The following is a 26543-nucleotide window of genomic DNA, read 5'->3' on the forward strand; positions in this document are numbered from 1 at the left end:
TATATGTATAGATATTTTTTTTGGGGGTATGCATGATATTTGCACAAAGTTCTCTATATAATATTCGCTCAGTTTCATGTGACAACTTAAAAACACAGGAGAACGAATTAAAGACAAAGGCAATGCGTTGTTACCCTATAAAGTGCCTCAATCAGGTCTTTCTTGGCAGGATCACCAGGGAATATTTCAAACGCAAGCTGAAAATTTTACAATAATTAAAAGAAATATCTGTATTTGTATCACTCATCACACACTGCATTGCCAATTTGCCTACTTCTATCAATAAAGAATATATATTTTATATATATATATATATATATATATATATATATATATATATATATATATATATATATATGGGCGTGGCCTATGCGACGTTGACCGGAAGTTACAGTTGCGTTCCACCGCTAACCAGACCCAGAAAGTGACACAGTGTCAGCAGAAAGACACATGGGGAAAGTTCCTGGCATCCATCTAAAACGGTGTCAGAACACACTGATGTTCTTATGCTTATTTTTTTCTTACTAAATGTACGCAGATTGACATAAGGGTTTTTATATGTGTGTGACCATTATTTAATAAAAAATGTTATTACGCTATGTACAAATTTCTTTATATTTTATGACGTTGTGGAAGCGTTGTTGGCAGACGAACCCTGGTGGAGGACATTTGAATTGTGGTAGACAGAAATGGGATTATTCCCTTAAAGGCGCTTGTTACTCTTGTATCTGGTGAGTTTAACCCCCTGAGGGGATACGAGCTTCACGTGGTGAAATACTGGTGCAACCCTGGTGGATGGAGTAGTTACAGCACTTTTTGATGAACATTATTATCACCTTACAGCGTTGATCATACCATCATTGTCACCCTTTCTGCACAATTTATTTTTTGATCAATATGCTACTATTTGGGACTTTATTTTTATTGTTTAGCGCTGTTTTAGTACTGATACTTTCAGGACGTGAACTGATTTTTATTTGTGTACTATTTGTTTTATGACTTTTTTAATTTTAACGGCTGCTGCCCTATAGACCCTCGAGACTAATTCGATAGGTCATTATTATATATTTTTACTATTTCTCTGAATGTTTGGTCTGCTGAAATAGGCGATGAGTGGGGTATTGTGGGCCTATTTTATACCCTTTTGTTTTATATATATATATATATATATATATATATATATATATATATATATATATAAAATAAAAATGTTATATTATAAAAATGTGAATATTAAATGTAAAAATAAAAAATGAAAAGAAATTTTTTTGGAATTAAATTAAAATGTTGAAGCTTCTATGGTTCTTAGTGATTAGGTTTACATTTACTTGAATACATTTTTTTTTACATTGAATATTGTTAATGTCGGGACTGTTCTCGCCAATTATTTAATACGTTACCATTTCACCTTCCCAATAAATATACTAGAAATCCAGGAAGGTCACATTGGCTGCCCCTTTGATGTTTATTTCTTTTGCTCTTCTAAATGGATTAGGTTTTGGTTGTCTTTGGTGTCCAGTTACAATGGCTCCTCCACAGCTTAACAGATTAAACTGCGATTGATCACTGAAGGAATGTCTGAGCATTGCATCTCCCCATTCACTCACATGTACATCCTTCTCCTTGTACCAGGCTGTGATGTGTATGTGGAGAGGGGAGATCACTGCAGAATGAAGAGATGAGGAGGAGGATTTAGGGAATACAAGAGATAGGGGGCTGTATCAAAAGTTGTGCTAAAGTGGGCAGAATTTTTTTTTGTTCAGCGCTATCGCACTTTGGTTGACAATTGTGCGGTCATGCTACACTGTAACCATGTGAGATTTTTATAATTTTCTTCACACAAATAGAGCTTTCTTTTGATGGTATTTAAGCACTGCTGTTTTTTTTTACAACAAAAATAAATGAATAAATAATAAAGAAGACCAAAAATGTTGAAAAAAAAACTTTTTTCTTAGTTTCCTGTCAGTAAATTTTGTAAATAAGCAATTTTTCTCCTAACACTGATGTGCGTTGATGAGGCGGCACTGATAGACTGCACTGATGAGGTGGCACTTATGGGCACTGATGAGGCCCACTGATAGGCATTGATGGGCAGCAATGATAGGCGGCACCGATAGCCAGCACTGACTGGCATCACTAATGGGCACCGGTTGGTGGCACTTGTGGCCACTGATTGCGCTTTATTGTAATCAGTGCACTGATGATCAGTGGCCACTGATGGGCATTGATGAGCAGCAATGATTGGCAGCAATGATAGGGGGCACAGATAGCCAACACTGACTGGCATCACTAATGGGCACTGGTTGGTGACACTTGTGGACAATGATTGCGCTTTATTGCAATCATGGCACTGATGATCAGTGCCCACTGATGGGCATTGATGGACAGCAAAGATTGGCATTGATGGGCAGCAATGATAGGTGGCACCGATAGCCACCACTGACTGGCATCACTAATGGGCACTGGTTGGTGGCACTTGTGGGCACTGATTGCATTTTATTGTAACCAGGGCACTGATGATCAGTGCCCTGATTACATGTCTCAATGTCCCCTGTGAGGAGTTCCCGTTGATCGGTGCTCCTCGTCACCCACTTGGTCAGTGTGAGGAGAGCCGATTACCGGCATTTCCGTGTTTACATATGACCGGCTGTGATTGGAGTTAAAGAGCCGCGGGAGAGATTGGGGTTGTACCTTGTCCTAGCAACATGGTGTGGCCGCAATCGACAAGCTGGGCGCCACCTGCGGGTGTTCCAGTGTGCCGTCATATGACATCCACCCAGAGCAAGAGGCGCACTGTCCCGCCAGTATTTGGCGTGGGGGGGGGGGGGGGGGGCGGCAAGCAGTTAACTTACATAGATTATTCAAATTTCACATGTTGGTAGAGTAACTTTTCCTCTATTGTAACTCATCATCTTTTTTTTTTCATTGCAGGTAAATAATGGATTCCAAGAAGAAGCAACGTGACGCCATTGAGTTCTTGACAAAGAAGGGGTGCCGGCTGCCGAACACAGAAGAGCAATGTCTTGTCATTGGTAACTTTTGTCAATGGTGTCACCTCCATTAACATTCTGTAGCCTTCTGTGGATGTTGGATAGCCTGTACCCCTCCATCATTAAGAACTCAATGACGGCATGTTGCTTCTGCTTGGGGAAAGAAGAAAGAAAGAAAGAGGAGGAAGAAGAAGGAGGAAAAGGAAGGAGGAAGAAGAAGGATAAGAGGAGGAAGAAGTGGAGGAAGAAGAAGAAGAAGTAGAGGAAGAAGAAGAAGAGGAAGAGGAGGAAGAAAAGGAAGAGGAGGAGAAGGACGAGGAGAAGAAGAAGAAGGAAAAAGAAAGAAGAAAGGAGGAGGAAAAAGAAAGAAGATAGAGGAAGAAAGAAGGAGGAAGAAGAAAGAAGGAGGAAGAAAGAAGGAAGAAGAATAAAGAAGGAGGAAGAAGAAAGAAGGAGGAAGAAAGAAGAATGAATGAGGAAAGAGGAAGAAGAAGAAAGGACGAGGAAGAAGAAAGAACAAAGAAGAAAGAAGAGGGAAGAAGATAGAGAAAGGAAGCAAGAAAGAAAGAAGAAAAAGGAAAGAAGAAGGAAAAAGAAAGAAGGAGGAAGAAGAAGGAAGGAGGAAGGAGGAAGAAGAAGGAAGGAGAAAGGAGAAAGAAGAAAGAAGGAAGGAGAAAGAAGAAAGAAAGAAAAAGAAAGAAAGAAAGAAAGAAAGAAAGAAAGAAAGAAAGAAAGAAAGAAAGAAAGAAAGAAAGAAAGAAAGAAAGAATAAAAAAGGAAAGAAGAAGGAAGAAATGAGGAGAAAGAAGGAAGAAGGAAGAAGAAAGAAGGAGGAAGAAGAAGAAGAAGAAAGTAGGAGGAAGAAGAAGAAAGAAGAAAGAAAAGAAGAAAGACCAAAGAAGAAAAAGAAGGAAGAAAGCCAAAGGAAAAAAGAAGAAGACTTGCTGTAGAGGAAGAGATGAGCCGAACACCCCCTGGTTCGGTTCGCACCAGAACCTTCGAACGGACCAAAAATTTGTACGCACTTTAGAACCCTATTAAAGTCTATGGGACTCGAACGTTCGAAATCAATAGTGCTAATTTTAAAGGCTAATATGCAAGATATGCAACAGACAACACCAGCAATAAAGGGTATCTTCAGGTGTATACTGTGCTGGAGGCACAAAACACCCACTTTAACTCCTGCAGATGCCTGTATTAGAGAACACCAGCAATAAAGGGTAGATACAGGTGTATACTGCGCTGTGCACGACGTTTAGTAATTGTCGGCCAACATTTGTGTGACCGTGTGTATGCAAGGCAAGTTGGAGCCAACATCCTTCGAACAAAAATCCACTGTTTTGTTGACGGAAAGTCCTATCGTGTTCACGGGGCATAAAGAGAACCTGTAACAAAGATAACCAACAAAGATGACTCAACCAACTGAAAGCTGAAGGGAGGCATCTTATGGTCATTCCTATTACTTTGCAGTAAATGAAGACCGGTAAACCTGTTGGACTTGTACTGTTTATTGAATAAAGAATCATTCTATAAGAGGCTGGCCATGTGTTCTTCATGGTCCAACCCTTCTCTGCTGGCAATACCCTCAACAGATAAGGATACTAAGAAGCTTCACTTACCAGCCCAATATGAGGAAGAAGACACTCAGGGCAGAATAGGGTCCACTGCAAGGACCATCAACCCCAATGAGGTTCTTACAGTGGTCCCCTGTTCCGGTATGTCTTCTAAAGGTGGTAATCCTCCGATGTTCTGTCAATGCTTAGAGATGTATGATCAAACAATTAAAGTGATACTAAACATACACTGTGTAATGTACATTGTCCCTTCTATTTCTGTATGTGGATGATGGCACTGTAAGTATTTTAATAAAAAAAAAAAAAAGAAAATCGAAGTACCTTTTTTCCTAATTGATATCCAGCTGTCAGATGACCCAGCTATCTCTCAGCCTGCCTGCAGGGAAACATAAGCAGGAGGAGCTTCTAGTCCTCTGCTGCTGGTCACATGTTAAAAAAAAAAAAAAAAAAGCCTTTGGAATATAGAGTAAAAATAAAAGTGATATTAAAGTCATGTCAATTATAGATCAATTGCATTGGGCCTGTCTTTTTTGTTTTTGTTTTTTTTTACCGTCTATAACCCTACTTGTGAGAGTTCCACTGATATCGGGAGAAAATAAGGCCTATGTATAATTAAGGTAGTGCAAAGTGCAGTAGACAAGAATTGGCCAGCAATCTTCCTTCTTACCTGTATAGCCCGTGGCACAGTCACACTCATACTCGTCCATCAGGTTGAGGCAGGTGCCGTTATTTTGGCATGGTGCTGACGCACACTCATTAATGTCTATCTCACAGTGGTGTCCCTGGAAGCCCGGGACACAAAAGCACAGGTACTTGTTCCACTTATCCACACAGATGGCGTCATTCTGGCAAGGGTTCGATGTACATTTGTTTATAACGGTTTCGCAATGCTGTCCGGTGTAGCCCGTTTGGCATACGCAAGTGTAACCATCCACGGTTTCCACACATTGAGCACTGTTGTCGCAGGGGTTTTGAGCACACGGCGACACCTTCTCTTGGCACTTTAGGCCACCGTACCCATTTTGGCATTTGCATGTGAATGCCTCTCCATCATCTGAGCACTGAGTGTTCGGGAATAGACAGGGGTTATTGTCACAGTTGTTAGTGGTGCAGTTAGATCCAGACTGGCAGAGGCACTGGTATTCCGGGTATCCAAGTTTAGCTTGACACGTGTGGGTTTTAGGGCAATCAAACTCTGTACATGCATCATATAAGACTTCACAGTGTTGACCAGTGAAAACCAGAGGCTGTGTGGGACAATGACAGGTAGAACCATTAAGGGTTTCTTGACAAGTCCCTCCATTCAGGCAGGAAGCAGATAAACAGTTCTGTGCCTGTCCTAGAGGTCAAAGAGAGAACACAGTTGTTAGAGGACTATTGTGCCATGCAAACAAAAAGTATTACAAAAGTTGTGTAGGGGAGCTGAACCCAAGTGGGAAAGTGGCGCTCAATCTCTAGTTCAAGAAAAGCATCAGGGTGCCCCTCAAAAGTCTAAACAAAGTGTAAAAGATCGAGTATCATAAGTCAGTGCAGGACTGCAGGTTAACAGGTCAATAATAAAAAGTCAGAAGATAAAACCATTGAATTTTGGTGGGCTCATAATTTCCTCTTCATCAAGGCTTGGAAGCTGAGCAGAATAGATGCTTGTACTGGGCACACATTTTAAGTCAACTATGAGGGTGACGGGGCCACTTGCTACCACACTGGCTTTATCTTCTGACTGTCCATCAATATTACTAAACTTCTACCGGACTTGCATGGACTTATCCAAGAATAAGTCAGAGGTAGGGTGCTGGGCATGGATTTTTACAGGTCATCAAGAGGATGATAAAATCTGAATTTGAAAAACTTCAAGGAACACATGTATTTTTTGCACTTTTTGCTATACAGTCAGTAGTGGTAACCCAGTCTTACCAGTTTTAAATGCCCCTGTGAGTCTTCTATTACACACTTTTCAGATCACTGTCTAGACCTTAGAAGAAAGTAGTATACCTGCTAGGACCTTAGAAGAAGGGGACATATCTGCTTGGACTTTAGAAGAAAGGATTATATCTGCTAGGACCTTAGAAAAAAGCGGTATACCTGCTTGGACCTTAAAGGAGTTAGGGCATGCCTATTTGGACCTTAGAAGAAGGGGTAGACCTGCTTGGACCTTAGAAGAAGGGGCGGACCTGCTTGAACCTTAGAAGAAGGGGCGGACCTGCTTGTACCTTAGAAGAAGGGGTGGACCTCCTTTGACCTTAGAAGAAGAGGTGTACGTGCTTGGACCTTTGAAGAAGAGTGGAACTGCTTGGACCTTTGAAGAAGGGGTTATACCTGCTTGAAACTTAGAAGAAGTGGGTAGACCTTTTTGGAACTTAGAAGAAGGGGGTAGACCTGCTTTGACCTTAGAAGGAGGTATACTTGCTTGGACCTTAGAAGAAGAGAGTAGACATTAGAAGAAGGGGGTAGACCTGCTTGGACCTTAGAAGAAGGGGGTATACCTGCCCGGATCTTAGGAGAAGGAGACAGACCTGCTTGGAACTTAGAAAAAGGTAGTAGACCTGCTAGGACCTTGGAAATAGGGGACATATCTGTTAGGGCACATACCTGCTTGAATTTTAGAGGAAGCAAGCAGCAGCTAGGATCTTAAAAAGAAAGAAGTATACCTGCTAGGACTTTAGAAGAAAGAGCGCACCTGCTTGGACCTTAGAGGAAGGGGTTATGCCAGCTAGGAGCTTAGAAGACGACGGTAGACCTGGTTGGACTTTAGAAGGTAGTAGACCTGCTTGGATCTTGGAAGAAGGGGGCAGACCTGCTTGGACCTTGGAAGAAGGTGGTATACTTGCCTGGATCTTGGAAGAAGGGGTTACACCTTCTTGGACCTTAGAATAAGTGGATAGACCTGCTTTGATCTTGGAAGAAGGGGGTAGACCTGCTTGGACCTTGAAAGAAGGTGGCAGACCTGCTTGGACCATAGAAGAAGGTGGCAGACCTTCTTGGACTTTAGAAGAAGGTAGCACAGGTAGACCTGCTTGGATCTTGGAATAAGGGGGTATACCTGCTTGGAACTTGGAAGAAGGTAGTAGACCTCCCTAAAAGCTTGTTCTGATAAAGTAACTGTTAAAAAACGTATCCTGGACAGTGCTGAGCTGAGATAAAAGGAAAACAATGTAAATGTGAGACTCATTATGGGGTCAGACCCTCAACAAATCACCCGGAGTTCTTTTGAAACTCAGACAACCACCGGTCACACCGAAACTGATGGGGCTTTTATGTGATTTAAGGTAGTATAGACTTTCCCTGGGAAGTGCTCTCAGTCTTGTCTCCTTCTGGACAAGTCTGATTTTCTTTGTTCAGGAACTGATTATTATGCTTGACTGAGACACAATGCCCTCCCCCACCCAAATAATACAAAATATAGAAGAGCACACGTGACCTTCCGTCTCATATTTACATGAAATATATCCCATTACTGGGAACACACAAAAGACTGGAGCAGATAGTATGCGGTACACACACAAAATAACTAAACATGAACACTTCAATATCCTATAGGGATGAATTAAATCCGCCCCCCTTCAGTCTTGCACAGGTGTACCGGCTCCTCCCCTTTCAGTCCTGCACAGGTGTACCGGCTCCTCACCCTTTCAGTCTTGCACAGGTGTACTGGCTCCTCCCCCTTTCAGTCTTGCACAGGTGTATCGGCTCCTCCCCCTTTCAGTCTTGCACAGGTCTACCGGCTCCTCCCCCTTTCAGTCTTGCACAGGTCTACCGGCTCCTCCCCCTTTTTGTCTTGCACAGGCCTATCGGCTCCTCCCCCTTTTTGTCTTGCACAGGTCTACAGGCTCCTCCCCTTTCAGTCTTGCACAGGTATATATCGGCTCCTCCCCCTTTCAGTCTTGCACAGGTCTACCGGCTCCTCCCCCTTTCAGTCTTGCACAGGTGGACCGGCTCCTCCCCTTTCAGTCTTGCACAGGTGGACCGGCTCCTCCTCCTTTCAGTCTTGCACAAGTGTACCGGCTCCTCCCCCTTTCAGTCTTGCACAGGTGTACCGGCTCCTCCCCCTTTCAGTCTTGCACAGGTGTATCAGCTCCTCCCCTTTCAGTCTTGCACAGGTGTACCGGCTCCTCCCCTTTCAGTCTTGCACAGGTGTATCGGCTCCTCCCCCTTTCAGTCTTGCACAGGTTTACCAGCTCCTCCCCTTTCAGTCTTGCACAGGTGTATCGGCTCCTCCCCTTTTCAGTCTTGCACAGGTCTACCGGCTCCTCCCCCTTTTTGTCTTGCACAGGTCTACCAGCTCCTCCCCCTTTTTGTCTTGAACAGGTCTACGGCTCCTCCCCCTTTGTATCTTGCACAGGTCTACCGGCTCCTCCCCCTTTGTGTCTTGCACAGGTCTACTGGCTCCTCCCCCTTTGTGTCTTGCACAGGTCTACCAGCTCCTCCCCCTTTTTGTCTTGCACAGGTCTACCGGCTCCTCCCCTTTTTGTCTTGAACAGGTCTACTGGCTCCTCCCCCTTTCAGTCTTGCACAGGTGTACCGGCTCCTCTCCTGGACTGAAACGGCTTCCTCTGATTTCACCGCACACTACGAGCTTCTCATACATATACATACGTGTACATTAGAAGCTGCAGCAAGCCAGATAGAGCTCCGTCTCATTTCCTGGTTGGAGGACGTCAAGCATCATCAATCCCTTTCCTTACCATCCTTACTGACTCTGGCCCACCCCTTTCATTCATTGGATTTCAGTTCTTTCAGTGATAGAGGCTCAGCATCACATGTGCGCATTACCCTACATACCCAGCCTGCCTAGGAATGCCCACATCTTCAGACTGACACTTACCCATCAAGGCATTTTGATATTTGCATCAGGACAGAGGGCTCTTGGGAGGAGGACTGAGGCCCTGTGATGTTTTCAGAAAGCTATGTGCAGCAGCTGGCCACCAGCCCTGATCTACATGCAGTTGCTAGAGAAGCACAGTGTCCCAGTTATGAAATCACTGATTCTAAAATGGTTATTGTAATAGAGCACTCTCACTTAGCAGTAAGAAGGGTCGCTGGTTCGAATCCCAACCATGACACTACCTGCCTGGAGTTTGCATGTTCTCCCTGTGCCGGCATGGGTTTCCTCCGGGTACTCTGGTTTCCTCCCACAATCCAAAGACATGCAGGTAGGTTAATTGGCTTCTGTCCAAAATTGGCCCTAGTATATGAATGGGGACCTTGGATTGTGGGCTCATTGAGGGTAAGGACCGATGTGAGTGTGCAATGTACAGGGATAGGGACAATTGTAGACACTCACTCAGGTTGAACTGGATGGACTGGTGTATTTATTCAACCTTATTAACTATGAAACTATATATATATATATATATATATATATATATATATATACACATACACACACACACACACACGCCATTTTTATTATTTATATACTACTACTATTATTGACATAAATATATGTAAATTATCATTTATATACAATTATGTTTATATACTATATATATATATATATATATATATATATATATCACTATTATTTATATACATTTATTCTTATTATTTATATATTATTACTGTTGTAATGAATATATTGTATATATAACAATATTATTTATAAAACTACTATTATTATTATCATTTATATACTACTACTATTGCAATAAATATAATAATATAATATATATTCTATCTATATAGATATTATATTATCTATATTACTATAAATATTACTATATAGATATATTTGCATATAATATTATTTATATACATATATTATTAGTTATATACTACTATTATCATCATTGTAATATATTAATATATATAACATTATTATTATTTATATACTACTATTATTGTAATTATATATATATATATATATATATATATATATACATTTTTTTTTTTTTTACTATTATTTGTGTACATTTATTATTATTTATTTATTTTTTGTACTTACCAAAGACAACAAAATGCTTTCAATTGGTATTAGTAACAGCCAAAAGGGAGCACACAAGAAAGGTTCATTGTTAGAGTTTACATGCCCTTTGTGTTTACCAAGGCAACCAAGGTTACTATCTGGTCGGGGTATCGTAGAAAGTCCTTTAAGAAAGTCCTAGATAAATATGTGCAAGCTTCTTCTTTTATTACTATGGGATTGCTTATTGCAGTCAGGTGCAGTTTCGCCAGACTGTCCATGTGCATGCGTGTCAATTTCCAGGAACACAATTGTTTCCTTTTTTCGATAGGAAAGGAATTCCTTTGTGCCCCTCATTTGTATGATCTCAGCAGTGTCATCAAAAGGCTGCAGGAGTCCAGTCATTGATGGAGGTCACATAATAGAAGTGCATTCCCACCATCTCGGGCCTTTGTTTTCGAGGATGGCCTGTGTGCGCTCTCGGCACTAATTGCTGCACATTCCCAGAGATCACGGCTAAATGAAGACTGCACTTCAATTCCTGGTCCGGGGACCGAAAGTGTTCCTGTCATTTTACGATTTTATTATAATAATTATTTATGTTTACCTTATATACAAAGAGATTGTAACAATATCGGTGCACTTGCAACAACCCAGTTAAGGTCTATACTTTTTTTATTTACAGGACAAGCCTTCTTCTAAGATCCAAGAAGACATACCCCCTTCTTCTAAAGTCCAAGTAGGTTTACCCCCTTAGCCGAAGGCTCAAGCTGGTCTTGCCTCTTCTACTAAGGTCCAATCAGGCATATCCCCTTCTCCTGAGGTCCAAGCAAGTCTATCCCCTTCTCCTATGGTCCAAGCAGGTCTAGCCCCTTCTCCTAAGGTCCAAGCAGGTATACCCTTTTCCTCAAAGTTTCAAGCAAGTGCACCCCTTTCTACTAAGATCCAAGAAGGCATACCCCCTTCTTCTAAGGTCCAAGTAGGTTTACCCCCTTCTCCCAAGGTCCAAGAAGGTCCAGTCCTTTCTCCTAAGGTTTAAGCAGCTATACCTATTCTTTTAAGGTTCAAGCAGGTATACCCTCTTCTCCTAAGGTCCAAGCAGGTGTCCCCCCTTCTTCTTTGGTTCAAGTAAGTACACGTCTTTCTTCTAGGATCCAAGAAGGTATACCCCCTTCTTCTAAGGTCCAAGTAGGTTTACCCCAGTCTTCTAAAGGCTCGCACTGGTCCAGCCCCTGCTCCTGTTCTCGTAAGCTCCAAGCAGGTGTAGCGCCTTCTTCTAAAGGTTCAAGTAGGTATAACCCTTTCTCCTAAGATCCAAACAGGTATACCCCCCTTTCTGCTAAGGTTCTAAGTATGTATATTCCCTTATTCCAAGGTCTGATCGGGTAAATCCCTTTGTTCTAGGGTCCAAGCAGGTCTACCCCCTTCTCCTAAGGTCGAAATCGGTATACTCCTTTCTCATAAGGTTCAAACAGGTATACCCAGTCTCAGAAAGGTGCAAATGTGTATCCCTTCACCACACAGTTATACCACCTTTTCCTAAGGTCCAAGCAGGTCTAGGCCCTTCTCAAGTCCAAGCAGGCCTACCCCTATCTCCTAAGGTCCAAACTGGCCTCCCCCTTCTCCTAAAGTCCAAGCAGGTATACCACCTTCTCCTAAGGACCAAAGAGGTATACCTAAAGGCTCAAGTAGGTATATTCCCTTATTTTAAGGTCCAAGCAGGTATACCCTCCATCTCCTAAGGTACAAACAGGTATTCCCCTTTCTTCTATGGTCCAAGCAGGTATTCCCCTTTCTTTGAAGGTCCATGTAGGTATACCCTCTTTTCTTAAGGTCCAGGCACCTTAGAAGAGAATAAACCTCTGGAAGCGTGTTCTGAAAATGTAGCTGTTATGGCAAATAAAAAAGCATTTAGAAATATTTAGAAATCTCTCCACCTCCACCTCACTTTTTGTAAATCAAGGATATCTCCTAGCATGGTTTGTCAATCACCTGTGTTAATATTGTACAAATACTATAGAGCAGCCTTTGTCAACCAGGGTTCCTTGAGCAATGAGCGAATCATCTGTTGCGTGGGAAAAAAAATCCCTATTAGATTGTAAGCTCCCAGGAGCAGGGCCCTCCTAACCCTCTTGTATTGAACAGTATTGTTGCTGTATTTTTCACCTTCAAATTGTTAAGTACTGCGCAAACTATTGGCACTATATAAATCCTATATAACAATAATAATTTGAACAAGGTTGATCGATGATTGCCCCTGTACACCACAATGGCCGGCCTGGAACATGGACTGCCAGAAACATGAATAGAATACCTTGTCCATTACAGGGAACTGGGTTTAGCATTTGTTTTTGAGAGGATCACTTCAAGCCAGTGGAGTTGAGCCAATGGGTGACCAAGATAATTATTAATTGGTACAATTACATTCTCTGACTTCCCATCCAAAACCAAACAATTGGCATATAATGCGCTCTAAATACATGTAGATTGTGCCATAACAGTCCTTTCCAGACCACTAAGCACCATTACGACAGAGCTGGAATCTTGCCCATGCAAACAGACATTGCGGCTAAATACCTGCTCTTCATAACATCACCCAACACTTTTATGCTGGATGCTGAAACATCACTTGAGTTCTGGGCTGCTGGTTTTTGGCACAGCAAGCAATGCCCTGCCCTAAGGCCCCCATTATATGAATATTAGCTTTAACCCCCAACTCTAACCCTTACACTTAAGCCCCATACACACTATCAGATTGTCTGCTGATATTTTCCTTCAGATTTACCAAAACCATATAATATGAGGTCAAACCTTAGGAGTTTCAATGTGTATGCAATCAGGCAGGCCCTTGCACTACATGGTTTTGGTAAATCTGAAGACAAAAATCAGCAGACAATCTGATAGTGTGTATGGGGCTTTAAGCTGGCAATACACAGCTCCAGTTTTGGCAAATTCTTGCTGAATCGGCTTAAATACAAGCTGAGTGGCAAAAAATTTGAACGTAGAACTGAACATGAGAAAACATATATTGCTAGCCTATCCCACTGTAAAGCTATCCTTAAGGTCCCCATGACTTGAATACTCCCTGCAACCCTATGTCTAACACTTACACTTACCCTCATGGTAAACCAAGGTGGTGGTGGTAAACCAAGGTAAACCATGGTAAACCTCATGGTAATCCAAGGAAAAGGTGCTAACTTAAATCTCCATTGAGCAAACCTGACCCCTTGTTTGAACACCCCACACTAGGACTCTTTGTGTAGAAGATTCGTTCTTTCTGTGCTGAAGCATACCAGTTGGCTAAGAGACTGTAAATGGTACTCAACTAAACCTGGTGATCAAGGTTTTCCTGTATAGAAGTTGGATGCTGACCATGCATGTATTCGCCCACTGAATAATCTTCACAAACTGGTTCTTCTGAGAGTAGCACTTCTCTGGACCCCTGCCATGTTCCATGTTTTTTCCGTACACTCCATCACTCAACAGAACCTGATTATCAAGGTATCTCTGCTAAGTTGGATACTCACCTATCATGCTGCCCATTTCCCACAAAGGTTGCCCATTGAGTAATCTTCACAAGCTGGATCTTCTGAGAGTAGCACTTTTCTGGTCCTCTGCCATGTTCCATGGTTTTTCCAAACCCTTCCTTATTAAAAAGAACCTGATATACAAGGTCTCTCTGCTAAGAAGTTAGATACTCACCTCTCCTGTTGCCCATGCCCAACAAAAATTGACCATTGAGAAATCTTTACAAGCTGCCTCTTATAGGAATGGCTCTCTTCTGGTCCCCCATTATGTTCCATGGTTCTCCCGGGCCCTTCATCATTACAGAAGGGTGGAGATAGTGAGAGAACCACCAATACAGTGAAAGTCTGGTAAATCTTAGGTTTGGATAACAGGAAGGGACTAGAAAAATCTTACGTATTTCAGGGGCTCAAAACTCACAAACTGGCTATTCTGAGAGTAGCACTTTTCGGGTGCCCTGTTGTGTTCCATGGTTTTTCTAAACCTTCCATCATTTGGCAGAACCTGACGATCAATGTCTCCTTGCAAAGAAGTTAGATACTCACCTCTCCTGCTGACCATGTCCAACAAAGGTCACCCATTGAGGAATCTTTACAAGCTGGCTCTTCTGGTACCCCATTATGTTCCTTGGTTCTTCTAAACTACCCATCATTTAACTGAACCTGGTGATCAAGGTCTCTCTGCTAAGAAGTTAGAATCTCACCTCTTCTGCTGTCCATGCCCAACAAAGATTTCCCATTGAGGAATCTTCACAAGCTGGCTCTTCTGGCAGTGGCTCTCTCCTGATCCCCTGGTTCTCCAGAGCCCTCCATTACTACAGATGGGTGGAGAGAATGAGAACACTGCCAATATAGTGAAAGTTTGGTAAACCTTTAGTTTGGAAGTGACTAGAAAATTCCAACACGTTGCAGGGGCTCAAACCTACTCCTTTATGAGGGCTTGGATGCAGATAGTTAAAAGGGAGATGTATTGAGCCCCTTAAGGGGGCAAACTAAAGAGTTACTGGACTTCACTGGACAACGGGTCATAACATAATGGACAGGATTTATGTGGGTTGCCAGTCAGGCAGGCATACTTACACTATATCTGTGGAGTTCTCCCTCCTTCCATACTTGTAGTCCATTCCGATGACCCCCCAAGGATATCCCAGTTGAAATAACGCCTCAGTGGGCTATTTCTGTTTAATGTAACTGAAAAACACTTTTAGTCTCCATCTGAAGCCCACGTGAAAAGGGTGAATAATCACAATTGGGAGACAGGGACAGAACACTGTCCCGTAACAGTAGGTACCTGAACAAGGACCTCCATGCTAGTATTGCTTTATCACAAGCTGAATTCTGGGTTAGGTGACAAAAAGACCCTTCAAGTACCTTCCCTCTCTATGGGCCTCCACAATGCAAGGGTTAAATGCTCATGCAGTCTATGGGGTATAAGATTAAGCAGTAATTCTCAATATTTTCTTTGCTCCTGCTGGCCCCAATGTCGCTTCTGTTCGCTCTCTTGACTGGTCGCAGGCAGTCCGACGTCATCACGTACAATGCAGGGCGAGCAGCCCTGCCTTGTACCCAAGTATGGTAAGAGCCCACCACATCCTGAAGGGTCTAGATTTGAGGAGTACTTTGGGTGCCAGGGGACCAAGAGAGAGAAGGAAGCTGCTTATTGCTCTCATCTTCCACAAAACACGCATTACAGGGGCGGGGGCACTGCAAAGGGGCATATTTTCACTCTGAGCTCAGCTTTAACACATTATGAGATTTTAGTGATTGGGTTTACATATCTATTCATAAACAATTCATTGTGCAAATGTCACCAGGGTAAATAATCCCTGCAATGTGTCTACAATGATTGTTAGAGCCATCTAGTGGTCGTAATGGTGTATTTTGTTTACTGAGGTATTTTAGGAAAATACTGCATTATGGCCACTTGATGGAACTGGCAATCAGGGGAAATAAACATATTAGAGCCATGGGAATGCTGAGATATACGCACAACCAATTATTTTATTTTATTTTTTAATTTACATTTTAAGTGTAACCTAAATATATTTGGTTGTCATACTTTTTAACACGCTTGTTTTTTGCCCAATAAACCTCATAGATGTGAGTGCTTTTCCACGTCATTCTAAAATCTCAATTAGTGAACCCAAAAAATGCCAAGAAGGTCGCTGTGTGCCAAAGAAATGTAAAAAGGTCAGTTCAGGTCTGTTGTTTTGCAGAGAAAGGGAAAGGGATTGTAAGGTGAGCTCAGCCGACCTCATCTGCTGTCATATTCGATTACCTCGCTCTGGTCACCATACTGTGTAATCTGCTGCACTAATTAAACACTGATCCCATATACTGGCGGAGACGGAATACAACATCTAGTTAAAGGAAAACCCACTTTCAAGGAGCTGGTTTTGCAGACCCTTCGGTCCCCATCCTCACACACATTAAAGTGGAATTAAATTGTATCTGAGACCTCCAAACTGAAAATATATTCAAAGCAAACTCCCCCCATCCATCCATATCTCCATGCTTTATTTTGTTGAGAGATCACTTTGACACCCCCCTAGGTCGGGGGGGGGGGCAATTGCCCCCCTGGGCTACTCTGATGCCTCGTAAAAAGGCCACATCGCTCCTGTCGCAGACATGCCTAAAGGCTTCTTCGTGAACAGGAGTAAAAAGTCCCCGCCGGTGTCCTACCGAATAAGGGCTGAGGACAAGGGGAGAGCAAAAGCGTAACGCGTAGGACCAGACGTAACGCGTAGGACCCGAGGCTAACGAAGACACCAAAACAGACGCTCAGGCATTGAGATACGAGCTCGGCGCTCGTTTATACAACGCTTGCTTATACTACAGAAATGTGAGTGTTTTTAATATTTAAATAAAAATACCTTTTCCATTCAAAATACTACACTATGGTGGGCCTGTTTATCTCTTTTAAATACATATCGTGAATGATATAATCCGAGGCACCCAGTGAAGGAAAGGAAGAAAAGGAGTACTACCACCCCTCTCTCCCCCCTCATCCCCCTGGCTCCACTTAAAAGTGAATGAAAGTCCAGGATTGAACCGAGCTGAAGGGACTCTCCCCTCCTCTTAAAGATTACTCTGCTATACGCTGTATACCTTACAGCAGTAAGGTAATCACCCATTTTTTCCACGGGTGTCTAGGACACTGAAGATTTGATTTAATTTCTGCACTTAAAGGCACAGTGTCACTATAATACCAAGATAGCTATATATAGTATTCCAGCGAAGCACCTTTGCACCAATATTTGCACACTGGATTAAGGACTAAAAATTCAATATCGCACTTTATATTTATGTAGCCAGTTGGAATATTTGTATACACGTTACCTATATATCTTGAGTCATTTTTACCTTATATGGCACATATATATCTTTAGTTAATTTTGCTTTATTTGTTCGCAATCTATCATCATTTTTTGAACCATTTACCTATACCTCATATTTATTGCACAAGTGATACAGTCACCTATTAGTTATAATTTTATATATATATATATATTTTTTTGTTTTTGTGGTTTAGAGATTGTTTATTGTACCTCTCGTTGTTTTAAAACTATTATGTGTTTTAGACATACCGATTTAATTTATTGAATTAATTAATTTAAGATTATTCACTGATTGTTGCACTTTAATGCACTATATTGTTTATTGCTGGATATACAACTAATATTTTGGCAATACTGTGGTAATATACCAAAAAATATACTAGAGGTAGCGCAACACCACCCCCCTCCTTTCACAAAGGCTTACCCCCGCCTCCGGCATGGACGGTGTACACCATGTCCGAGCAGAGGCCAGCTCCATGCCCCACCAGAGGCTCTCCTCCCCCCAGTCACCCCTGACTGGTTCACCCCTGCAGCTCCTGGCCACCCCCTGCTGGCCAGTTTGGGAATGCAGAGTCAGGGCAGCAGGTGCTGTCCAGCCAAACCTGCTCAATGAGCAGAGTACCTGGAGCGGAGTTTAAGCCTGGTATTGAGAGGAGGCAGGGAAAAGGGAGAGTGGGGGGGTTGCTGCACCATGGGCCTCTGGGTTGTACTTGCCCCCTGGGCCAAAAGTTGCCGGTCAGCCCCTGCCCCCATTCCCCCAGCATTACTAGCTGTGGCCATCTTGAGTAAGGGCAAATGATTCATATGGCATTTACTTTCTGGAGTAGGGGGGTGTACTTTGAGGGGAAATTTGAGGGTTGGAGGGTTTGTGCTAGGAGGGTTTTTTTATTAGGGGGACAGGGGCATTAGTGCTGGGGGATTTGGGGGATGGCTGGGGCTGAGATTTGTGCTGGGAGGGGGGATTTCAACAAGGTGGCATATTGGTACTGGGAGGAGGGGGAATTTATGCTTAAGATTTTTGCTGGCACATAATGTTCATACATCTTGGGGGGGGGTGCAGTTTTGCAGTTTGGCATGTTCACCCTGGGCTTTCAATCTAAGCATAGATTGAAGAAAAGAAAATTGCTTGATTCCACCATCAACACATTAAGGCCGCGTACACACGGGCGGACTGTTCGCCCAACTTAGTTTGTCAAACAATCCGACAAACAGTCCGCTCAAAATTTGCATGAGCGGACTTGACCACACACGATGAACGAACAGTCCGCTGAAAGCGTGCGCGATGACGTGAACGGCACGTACGACGGGACTAGAAAAACGACGTCCTATACACTGCAATGCAACCTTCGGCGTGTAAATCCTTTCTGAGCATGCGCGGAACTTAGTTTGACGAACAAGCCTACACACGAACGGACTGTCCGCTCAAACCAAGTTTCAGCGGACTTTCTTACGGGAATTCCGAAAAACTTTGTTCGTCAGACTGTCCGCTGAAACTGTCCGCTGAAGCCCACACACGAGCGGACTGTCCGCTGAAACACTGTTCAGCGGACAAAGTTGGGCGAACAGTCCGCCCGTGTATACGCGGCCTAAGTTGCTCCCGCTGAACTGCCCTAGATTCTATCCATCCATGGCTGGCCTAACATATCTATGAATTGGTAAAATGCAACACATTCCATTTTTGTTCTTGGGTGTACATCCAATTTTGAAGGTTAGATGATGAATGTACGATTGCATTGATTAACGGACCAATAGGTCAAACTATAAAGTCTCTCATTGATGGAATGACCCATGAAGAGCATTCCCTATTTTGATTTAAAGTATCATAAATATTTCTAGAAATGTTATTAGGATATATTGTCTTGCTTATCAGGGTGACCAATGAAATACTTTCTTGGATGTAGAATAAAATATAGGTTGCCTGAATGGATATCTTTAGTGATTTGTGATGTTTTCTCTGGCATCTCGGCATGTCATCCTCTAACATTAGCCATGTCTGCCCAGGTACCTGCAGTATAACTTGCTCAGACAGCTCTGCTGATAAGAAACCAGCAAAGTTTCACTTAACATTCCAAGTCACAGACATGGGGCCGGGGGTTATCAGAGAACCTAAGCTGAATAAAAATCCCTTCTCAAAGTATAGGAGGGAAGAAAAGAAGAGATGTTCACCTTTCTGATAGGACTAATTCATGAGTCAATGGAGAATCTATTTATTATACAGCTGTCCAACCTATAGATCTAAGCTGAAGAAAAATACCTTTTCAAAGTATGGGAGAGAAGAGATGTCTATCTTTCTGATAGGACTAATCTATGAGTCAATCAAGAATATGTTTTTTATACAGCTGTTCAACCTATAAATCTAAGCTGAAGAAAAATACCTTCTCAAAGTATGGGAAAGAAGACGTGAAGAATACATGTCTACTTTTCTGACAGGCCTACTAACCCACAAGTCAATGGAGAACATATGATTATTAGAAAAGTGTCCAACTTATAGATCTAAACTGAAGAAAAATACCTTTTCAAAGTATGGGAGAGAAGATATGTCCAGCCTTCTGATAGGCCTAAGCCACAAGTCAATGGGGAACATATATTACTGGAGAAAATACCTTTATTAGAAAACTGTCCAACCTATAGATTTAAGCTGAAGAAAAATACCTTCTCAAAGTACAGGAGAGAAGAAATGTCCACCTTTCTGATAGGACTAACCCACAAGTCAATGGGGAACATATATTTATTAGAAAGGTATCCGACTTATAGATCTAAGCTGAAGAAAAATACCTTGTCAAAGTATGAAAGAGAAGAGATGTCCACTTTTCTGGTTTTTATTATATAGGATTTATATAGCGCCAACAAGTTGCACAGCACTTTACAATTTGAGGGCAGACAGTATAGTTACAATACAATTAAATACAGCAGGAATCAGAGGGCCCTGCTCGTTAGAGCTTACAATCTAAAAGGGAGGGTGAGATAGGCTTCTCTGAAGTGAAGGGTTTTCAAGGATCGCCTTAAAGTTGACAGAGTAGGAGATAGCCAGACAGATTGGGGTAGGGAGTTCCATAGAATGGTAGAGACTCAGGGAAATTCCTAGAGCATGGGAGGTGGTGACAAGGGAGCTAGGAGCTGGGAGGACTAATCTACAAGTCATTGGAGAACATACTTTTTTTTTTTAGAAAATTTTCTAACCTATACTTCCAAGCTCAAGAAAAAGAACTTCTCAAAATACGAAAGAGAAGAGATGTGCACCTTTCCGATAGACCTAATCCACAAGTTAGTTGAGAAGATACATTTATTAGAAAACTGTCCAACCTATAGATCTAAGCTGATGAAAAATACCTTCTTAAAGTACAGGAGAGAAGAAGAAACGTCCACCTTACTAATAGGACTAACTCACAAGTCAATGGAGAGCATATATTGATTAGAAAGGTGTCCGACTTCTAAGCTGAAGAAAAATACCTTGTCAAAGTATGGGAGAGAAAAGATGTTCACTTTCTGATAAGACTAACCCACAAGTCAGTGGAGAAAATACATTTATTAGAAAATTGCCCAGCGTATTTGTATTGGTACCCCCATAGTAGCCATTGCTCTTTAACTGGTTTTCCCCCAAACAGTACAATACCACCAGCCACCCAAGCAACAGTCCATACAACCTGTCTCCAATAAAAAGTTTAGGGGTTGCCTTTTTGTAGCTTATTGCTGGAACAGTTTGTAACTGGGGAGGGGTTGGGGCATGGGATACTCCAAAATGTTCCACAGTAGCCAGAATCAGAGGACAGTCATTTAGCAGCAGTGGTAATTCTTAATAGTGGACAGTCTAAGGCCCATAGCTGTGGACCATGGGGCAAGCATTTGGACATCTGGCTACATTGTGTCAGTACACAACATTTGGCACCCAGCGCAGTATCCAGCCTTAGGGATCAACTTAAAGCGGAGCTCCACCCAAAAAAGGGGAAGTTACGCTTTAAGGCCTTCTTCTCAGCTCCAGTTTGTGAAATGGAGCTTTTGAGAAAGGGGGAGGGGGGAGCAGGTACCCGATTTTGACAGGTAGCCACTCCCACTTCTGCTCAGGTCGTCTCAGGAGATCAAAGGCGGGTGATCTTCCCCCCTCCCTAAGTCTTCTAGGACACGACAGGTCCCAGAACACTTTGGGACCAGTCACAGATCACAGCGGCGCTCACATATATGCAGTGGGCACTCGACTGTGAAGCCATAAGTTGAAAAGCCGGGTGCCCATAATGAAGATGCCAGTGAGGGAGGACAAAGGGAGAACATGACTGGGGTGAGCACACCACTGGATCCTGGGACAGGTGAGTGGCTGTTTATTAAAAGTCAGCAGCTATAGTTTTTGTAGCTGTTGACTTACTTTTTGCTTCAGAGACTGGAGCTCCGCTACTAAGTCACTACTCAGAAGTCCCCAGGACAGCTGCCTCCTTCCAGCTTCCTCCGGACACAAACCAGTGAGTGAAATGGTGCCACTCAGGACTGGATCCCTGGTGGTATGGTTCTGCAGTCAACTGCCCTTAAAGTCTTTGATCCTGGTGCCTTTGAAGGAAAAGCCACTGCCGACTTCTGAGCAGGCAGCTGCATGACAGCAGCACCAGAATCTCTTCCCAATGAGTTTCGTCCAATAGGAAGATATCCAGGCATCCTATTGGACAAAAAGTGTAGGAGCGGAGATACTGGCGAATGACGTCACGCTGCTGCACGATCCTGGGTTGGCAGCAGCTTTTAATATGAATTTACTGGATTTTTAATACTTTGATTTTATCTGTATTTGATAATAACAGTACTACACTATTGGAGATCATACTTTGCTCGTGGTGAGCTTTGTTTGCCCTAGTTGGAACGCAACAGATGGTGCCATTGGAAGTGGGCTGCAACATTAACTCCTGGGGGACCTCCAAGTTATCACAGGCTGCTGTAGTGGTAGCCATTTCTAGGTGAATTTTGAATCCACTTGATGTTGGTGGCTGGTCATCTGTGCACTTCAAGAAAAGTCTACACATGTAATGGCATTGCTTGGCAGTGTGGGCTTTATTTGTCTTTTTTGAACTTTTTTTTCCCTTTTAGCCTTATATAAGAAATTTTGTATTTCTTTTCTTGGCGCTACACTTTATTTTGATGATGTTTTGTACTACAATTCTCTTTGTGGCCAATAGCCAATTGTCCCCTTTTCAACAAAGGGACTAAAATTGTGGCTGTAGCCCATAAGGTGCAAAGAGTACAGCATGCCATGTGTCTTTCAAGGGTGTGCAAATGTCTCCCTGCCCCTTGTCCTTTGTGAGGTATATGGACATTCATGGCCACCTTTAGAGGCTGAATCTGAATGACATGGTGAGTTCATGCCCGGGGAGTGCGACAGAATGTAATCACACTCCACTGAGCACCAACAAGTGTGTCTAACCCACACATTGCCAATGGAGCATCTAAGATAACATTTAGAGGAATGTTTTGCTTGCATGCTGACTGTGCAGCATGGTGGGTACGATGTACAGGAACGCCGTTTTGTTGTACGAATACAAAGCCTGTCAATGCATTCTGGTTGTTAATCCAGGAAGGACTAACTGCTCAGGAAATGATGCCACTGTCACTTGAGGGTGACCTCCTGAAATGATTTCATATTTCATACATTGTTGAGTATAGCGAGATCACAGTCTGCAGGTCTTCTGAAGAACTACAAAACAACATACTCAAAGACGCACTGGGAACATTTAGACTTGCAAGTGCAGTCAGATAAAGGAAAACTTCAAACAAGCTCAAAAGATCTGGTGAGGTGACTCCCACAAACCAAGGCTGCTCTTGATGGGCACCCAATATTAGCTCTAATTATAGAAATACAGAAGGGAGCACCAGACCAAAACTTGAGAAAAATGTCCCAAGATTATTTTAATTGGTGGTAAACAAAGTCATTAAAAAAGCCAAAAACCTTTCAGGAGCAATACCACCCAGTCATCATGGTTCAAAACAGGAAGGAGAAAGCAGAGACCTCGCAGAGCTACAGTAGAACAAGTACAGTAGTAACCTTGCCACATGGATATCATTAAGCCAGTGTTTCTCAACTCCAGTACTCAAGGTGCCCCATCGGGTCATGTTTTCAGGATTTCCCTTGGATGAAAAAGCTGTGGTAATTATAGAGCTGGGGGAAAAAAATCTATTTAAATCTTGAATCGATTTGAGAGGTCAAATCGATTCAAAGTTTAAGCAAAACAATTTTTTTAGATTTTTTTTTCACCACCGCACCTCACCTGAGGTCCTGAGGTGCTGTGGTCAGGAGTTTTTAGGTGAGGCCGCGGCTCGAGGCCGGATGCCACGGACTAGGCTGAAGCTGCGGCCTCCCCTAAAAACTCCTGCCTGCAGCTCCCCAGGACCGGCGCTAACACCGCGCCAGGAGTTTTTAGGCGAGGCCGCGGCTTCGGCCTAGTCCGCAAGGCCGGACACTGCGAACTAAGCCTCGCCTCGCCTAAAAACTCCTGCCTGCAGCTCTCCAGGACTGGCTCTGTCAACACGCCAGTCCTGAGGAGCTGCAGGCAGGAGTTTTTAGGCGAGGCCGCGGCTTCGGGCTAGTCCGCGAGGCCGGACACCGCCGACTAGGCCGAAGCTGCGGCCTCGCCTAAAAACTCCTGCCCGCAGCTCCTCATGACCGGCGCGGTGTCCATAAAAAAAAAAAAACTCGATTCGAATCGTAAATCGATTTTTTTTTACTTTTTTTTTTTAAGAAAATCACCCAGCTCTAGGTAATTACTAAGGCAGGTAAACTGATTAAATCACCTGTGCAAAATAATGGAGAGACTGAAAACATGACCTGTTGGGGTGCCTTGAGGACTGGAGTTGAGAAACACTGCATTAAGCCCTCATTCACACATTCAGCGCGATTTCAAAGCTGCACATTTCATTGTGGCTTGCAACTCCATTCAACAGAAGTCTACGCAAGTCAGTCGTAATTAAAATCGTCAAAAACCACTTCACATCCAGGCCAATTCTGACATTTCTCTCCTACATGTAAAATCCATAATTTTTTTGATAGAAAATTACATAGAACCCCCAAACATTATATATGTTTTTTTAGCAAAGACCCTAGAGAATACCATCGCACGGTATTTGCGCAGTAAACATCCCTTGTAATAGGAATATGGCACGATCGGGCTTATTTACAGTGAGATATGGGGTCAATAAGACCCCATATCTCACCTCTAGGCTGGGAAGCCTAAAATAAAAAATAAAAAAAAACGATCCTGGCTTCCCAGCCAAAACGGCACCGTTAATTTTAATGCAGAGGCCGGGCGTGACGTCATAACATCATGCTCGGTCTCTGAACGATCCTAGAGCCTCCGGGGATGATCTGGTCTGCCGGAAATCTCTATGGTATCATCCGGGGGCTGGCGGATCCTGTGACTGAGTCGGTACAAGCACTGGAGGGCGGCGGGAGGAAGGGAGGGGGGCGTCCCCTCCCGTCGCCCATAAGAACGATCAAGCGGTGGAACAGCCGCTATGATCATTCTTGTGGGAGAATGGGAATCGCCGGCTGAAAATGACGATATCTGAATGATGTCTGTGGACTCAGGCATCATTCAGATATACCGCCACAAAGCCCATGACGTAGTAGTATGGGTGCTAAGTGGTTAAAAGTTGCTGCAACATGAGTTGTTGCAATTTCAACGTTTCCATTGCTGACAATGGGGTGCGCTGCCTCTGGGATCTGTGTGTTTTCCCAGCAGGCAGCGGGGCACTTGCGGAAAGGGGCGGGCACTTGCGGAAAGGGGCGTAATATACGCCCCTTTCCGCAGAGAGCTATCCCGGAAGTGGGTGCAGATACCTGTACTGTACAGGTATCTGCACCCCCCTCCCCCCTGAAAGGTGCCAATTGTGGAGCCGGAGGGGGGGAGGGTTCCGATGAGCGGGAGGTCCACTTTAGGGTGGACCTCCGCTTTAATATAAACAATCTAGAATGAAAGTATACATCAATGCACAGTTCATGGCTGTTTTGACAAAAGTAGTACAAATTGCAAAGGAAACCAAATGCCAAAATGTAGAAATACCATAAACAGAGCATATTACCCAAAAAACAACACATTTGGGGGGGCAAGATTTCATCTGAAGAAGAGGTATTCACTAAAATCTTGTTTTGAGATGTCATGTTCTTCTGCCTTGCTTGGGTGCCTTGGATTTGGCTAATATGCTCTCTTCATGGCATTTCTACATTTGTATGTATATCGTTCCCTTTGTAATTTGTTCTGTTCTGGAAGGGAATATATTTGCCACCATGGCTGTGGTGGTTTCTTGGTAAAATAGGCTCCAGAGGAATATGATGGTTTAGACAGTACTCTGGATCCTGTTTATTTTGGGTTCTAGAGCTTGGCCATGACTGCTCCAAGACTGGTCATGGAGGGTGAGGGTGGGTTCCATGGCCGCTACTCCAAGACTGGTCATGGAGAATGAGGGTAAGTTCCATGTCCTCTACGCCAAGACTGGTCATGGAGATAATGACAGAACTCTGGACGGCCGCACTCCAATGCTAAAACGATGCTTTATTCAAATAATATTTAGGACACAGCAAATGACATCACAGCGAAAGATGCTAACAGCTGATGCGTTTCGCACTAAGGCTAGTGCTTACTCGTAGCTGGTAAGAACCAGCTATGAGTAAGCACTAGCCTTAGTGTGAAACGTGTCAACTGTTAGCATCTTTCGCTGTGATGTCATTTGCTGTCTCCTAAATATTATTTAAAATAAAGCATCGTTTTAGCATTGAAGTGCGGCCGTCCAGAGTTATGTCATTATCCACATTATATGCATGCTGTGGCTCGCACCCAGATCCCTTCACCTGAAGCAATTATCTCTGAGTTCCCAAGACCTGCCTTTGAGCGGTGGTGTATATCTCAAGACTGGTCATGGAGCGTGGGTTTCATGTCCACTACTCCAAGACTGGTCATGGAGAAGGAGTGTGGGTTCCATGGCCGCTTCTCCAAGACTGGTCATGTCGAGTGAGGGTGGGTTCCATGGCCGCTTCTCCAAGACTGGTCATGGAGAGTGATAGTGGGTTCCATGGCCGCTACTCCAAGACTGGTCATGGAGAGTGAGGGTGGGTTCCATGGCCGCTGCTCCAAGACTGGTCATGGAGAGTGAGGGTGGGTTTTATGTCCACTACTCCAAGACTGGCCATGGAGAGTGAGGGTGGGTTCCATGGTCGCTACTCCAAGACTGGTCATGGAGAGCGAGGGTGGGTT

At 43.3% G+C, this 26543-nt stretch overlaps 1 protein-coding gene across 2 annotated transcripts in view; it reads right to left on the reverse strand.

The window, feature by feature from the left end:
- Positions 1–26543, reverse strand: part of LOC143960348 (protein crumbs homolog 1-like) — a 194849-nt gene that overhangs the window by 135869 nt on the left and 32437 nt on the right. For both annotated transcript variants that reach the window (XM_077468986.1, XM_077468894.1), the window contains exon 2: positions 5232–5903. In XM_077468986.1, coding sequence (XP_077325112.1) covers positions 5232–5903 — 672 coding nt within the window. The remainder of the gene's footprint in view (positions 1–5231; positions 5904–26543) is intronic.

This window comes from Lithobates pipiens, unplaced genomic scaffold (assembly GCF_037356315.1).
Source record: "Lithobates pipiens isolate NorthernLeopardFrog02 unplaced genomic scaffold, aLitPip1_a1.2 Scaffold_1, whole genome shotgun sequence".
NCBI lineage: Eukaryota > Metazoa > Chordata > Amphibia > Anura > Ranidae > Lithobates > Lithobates pipiens.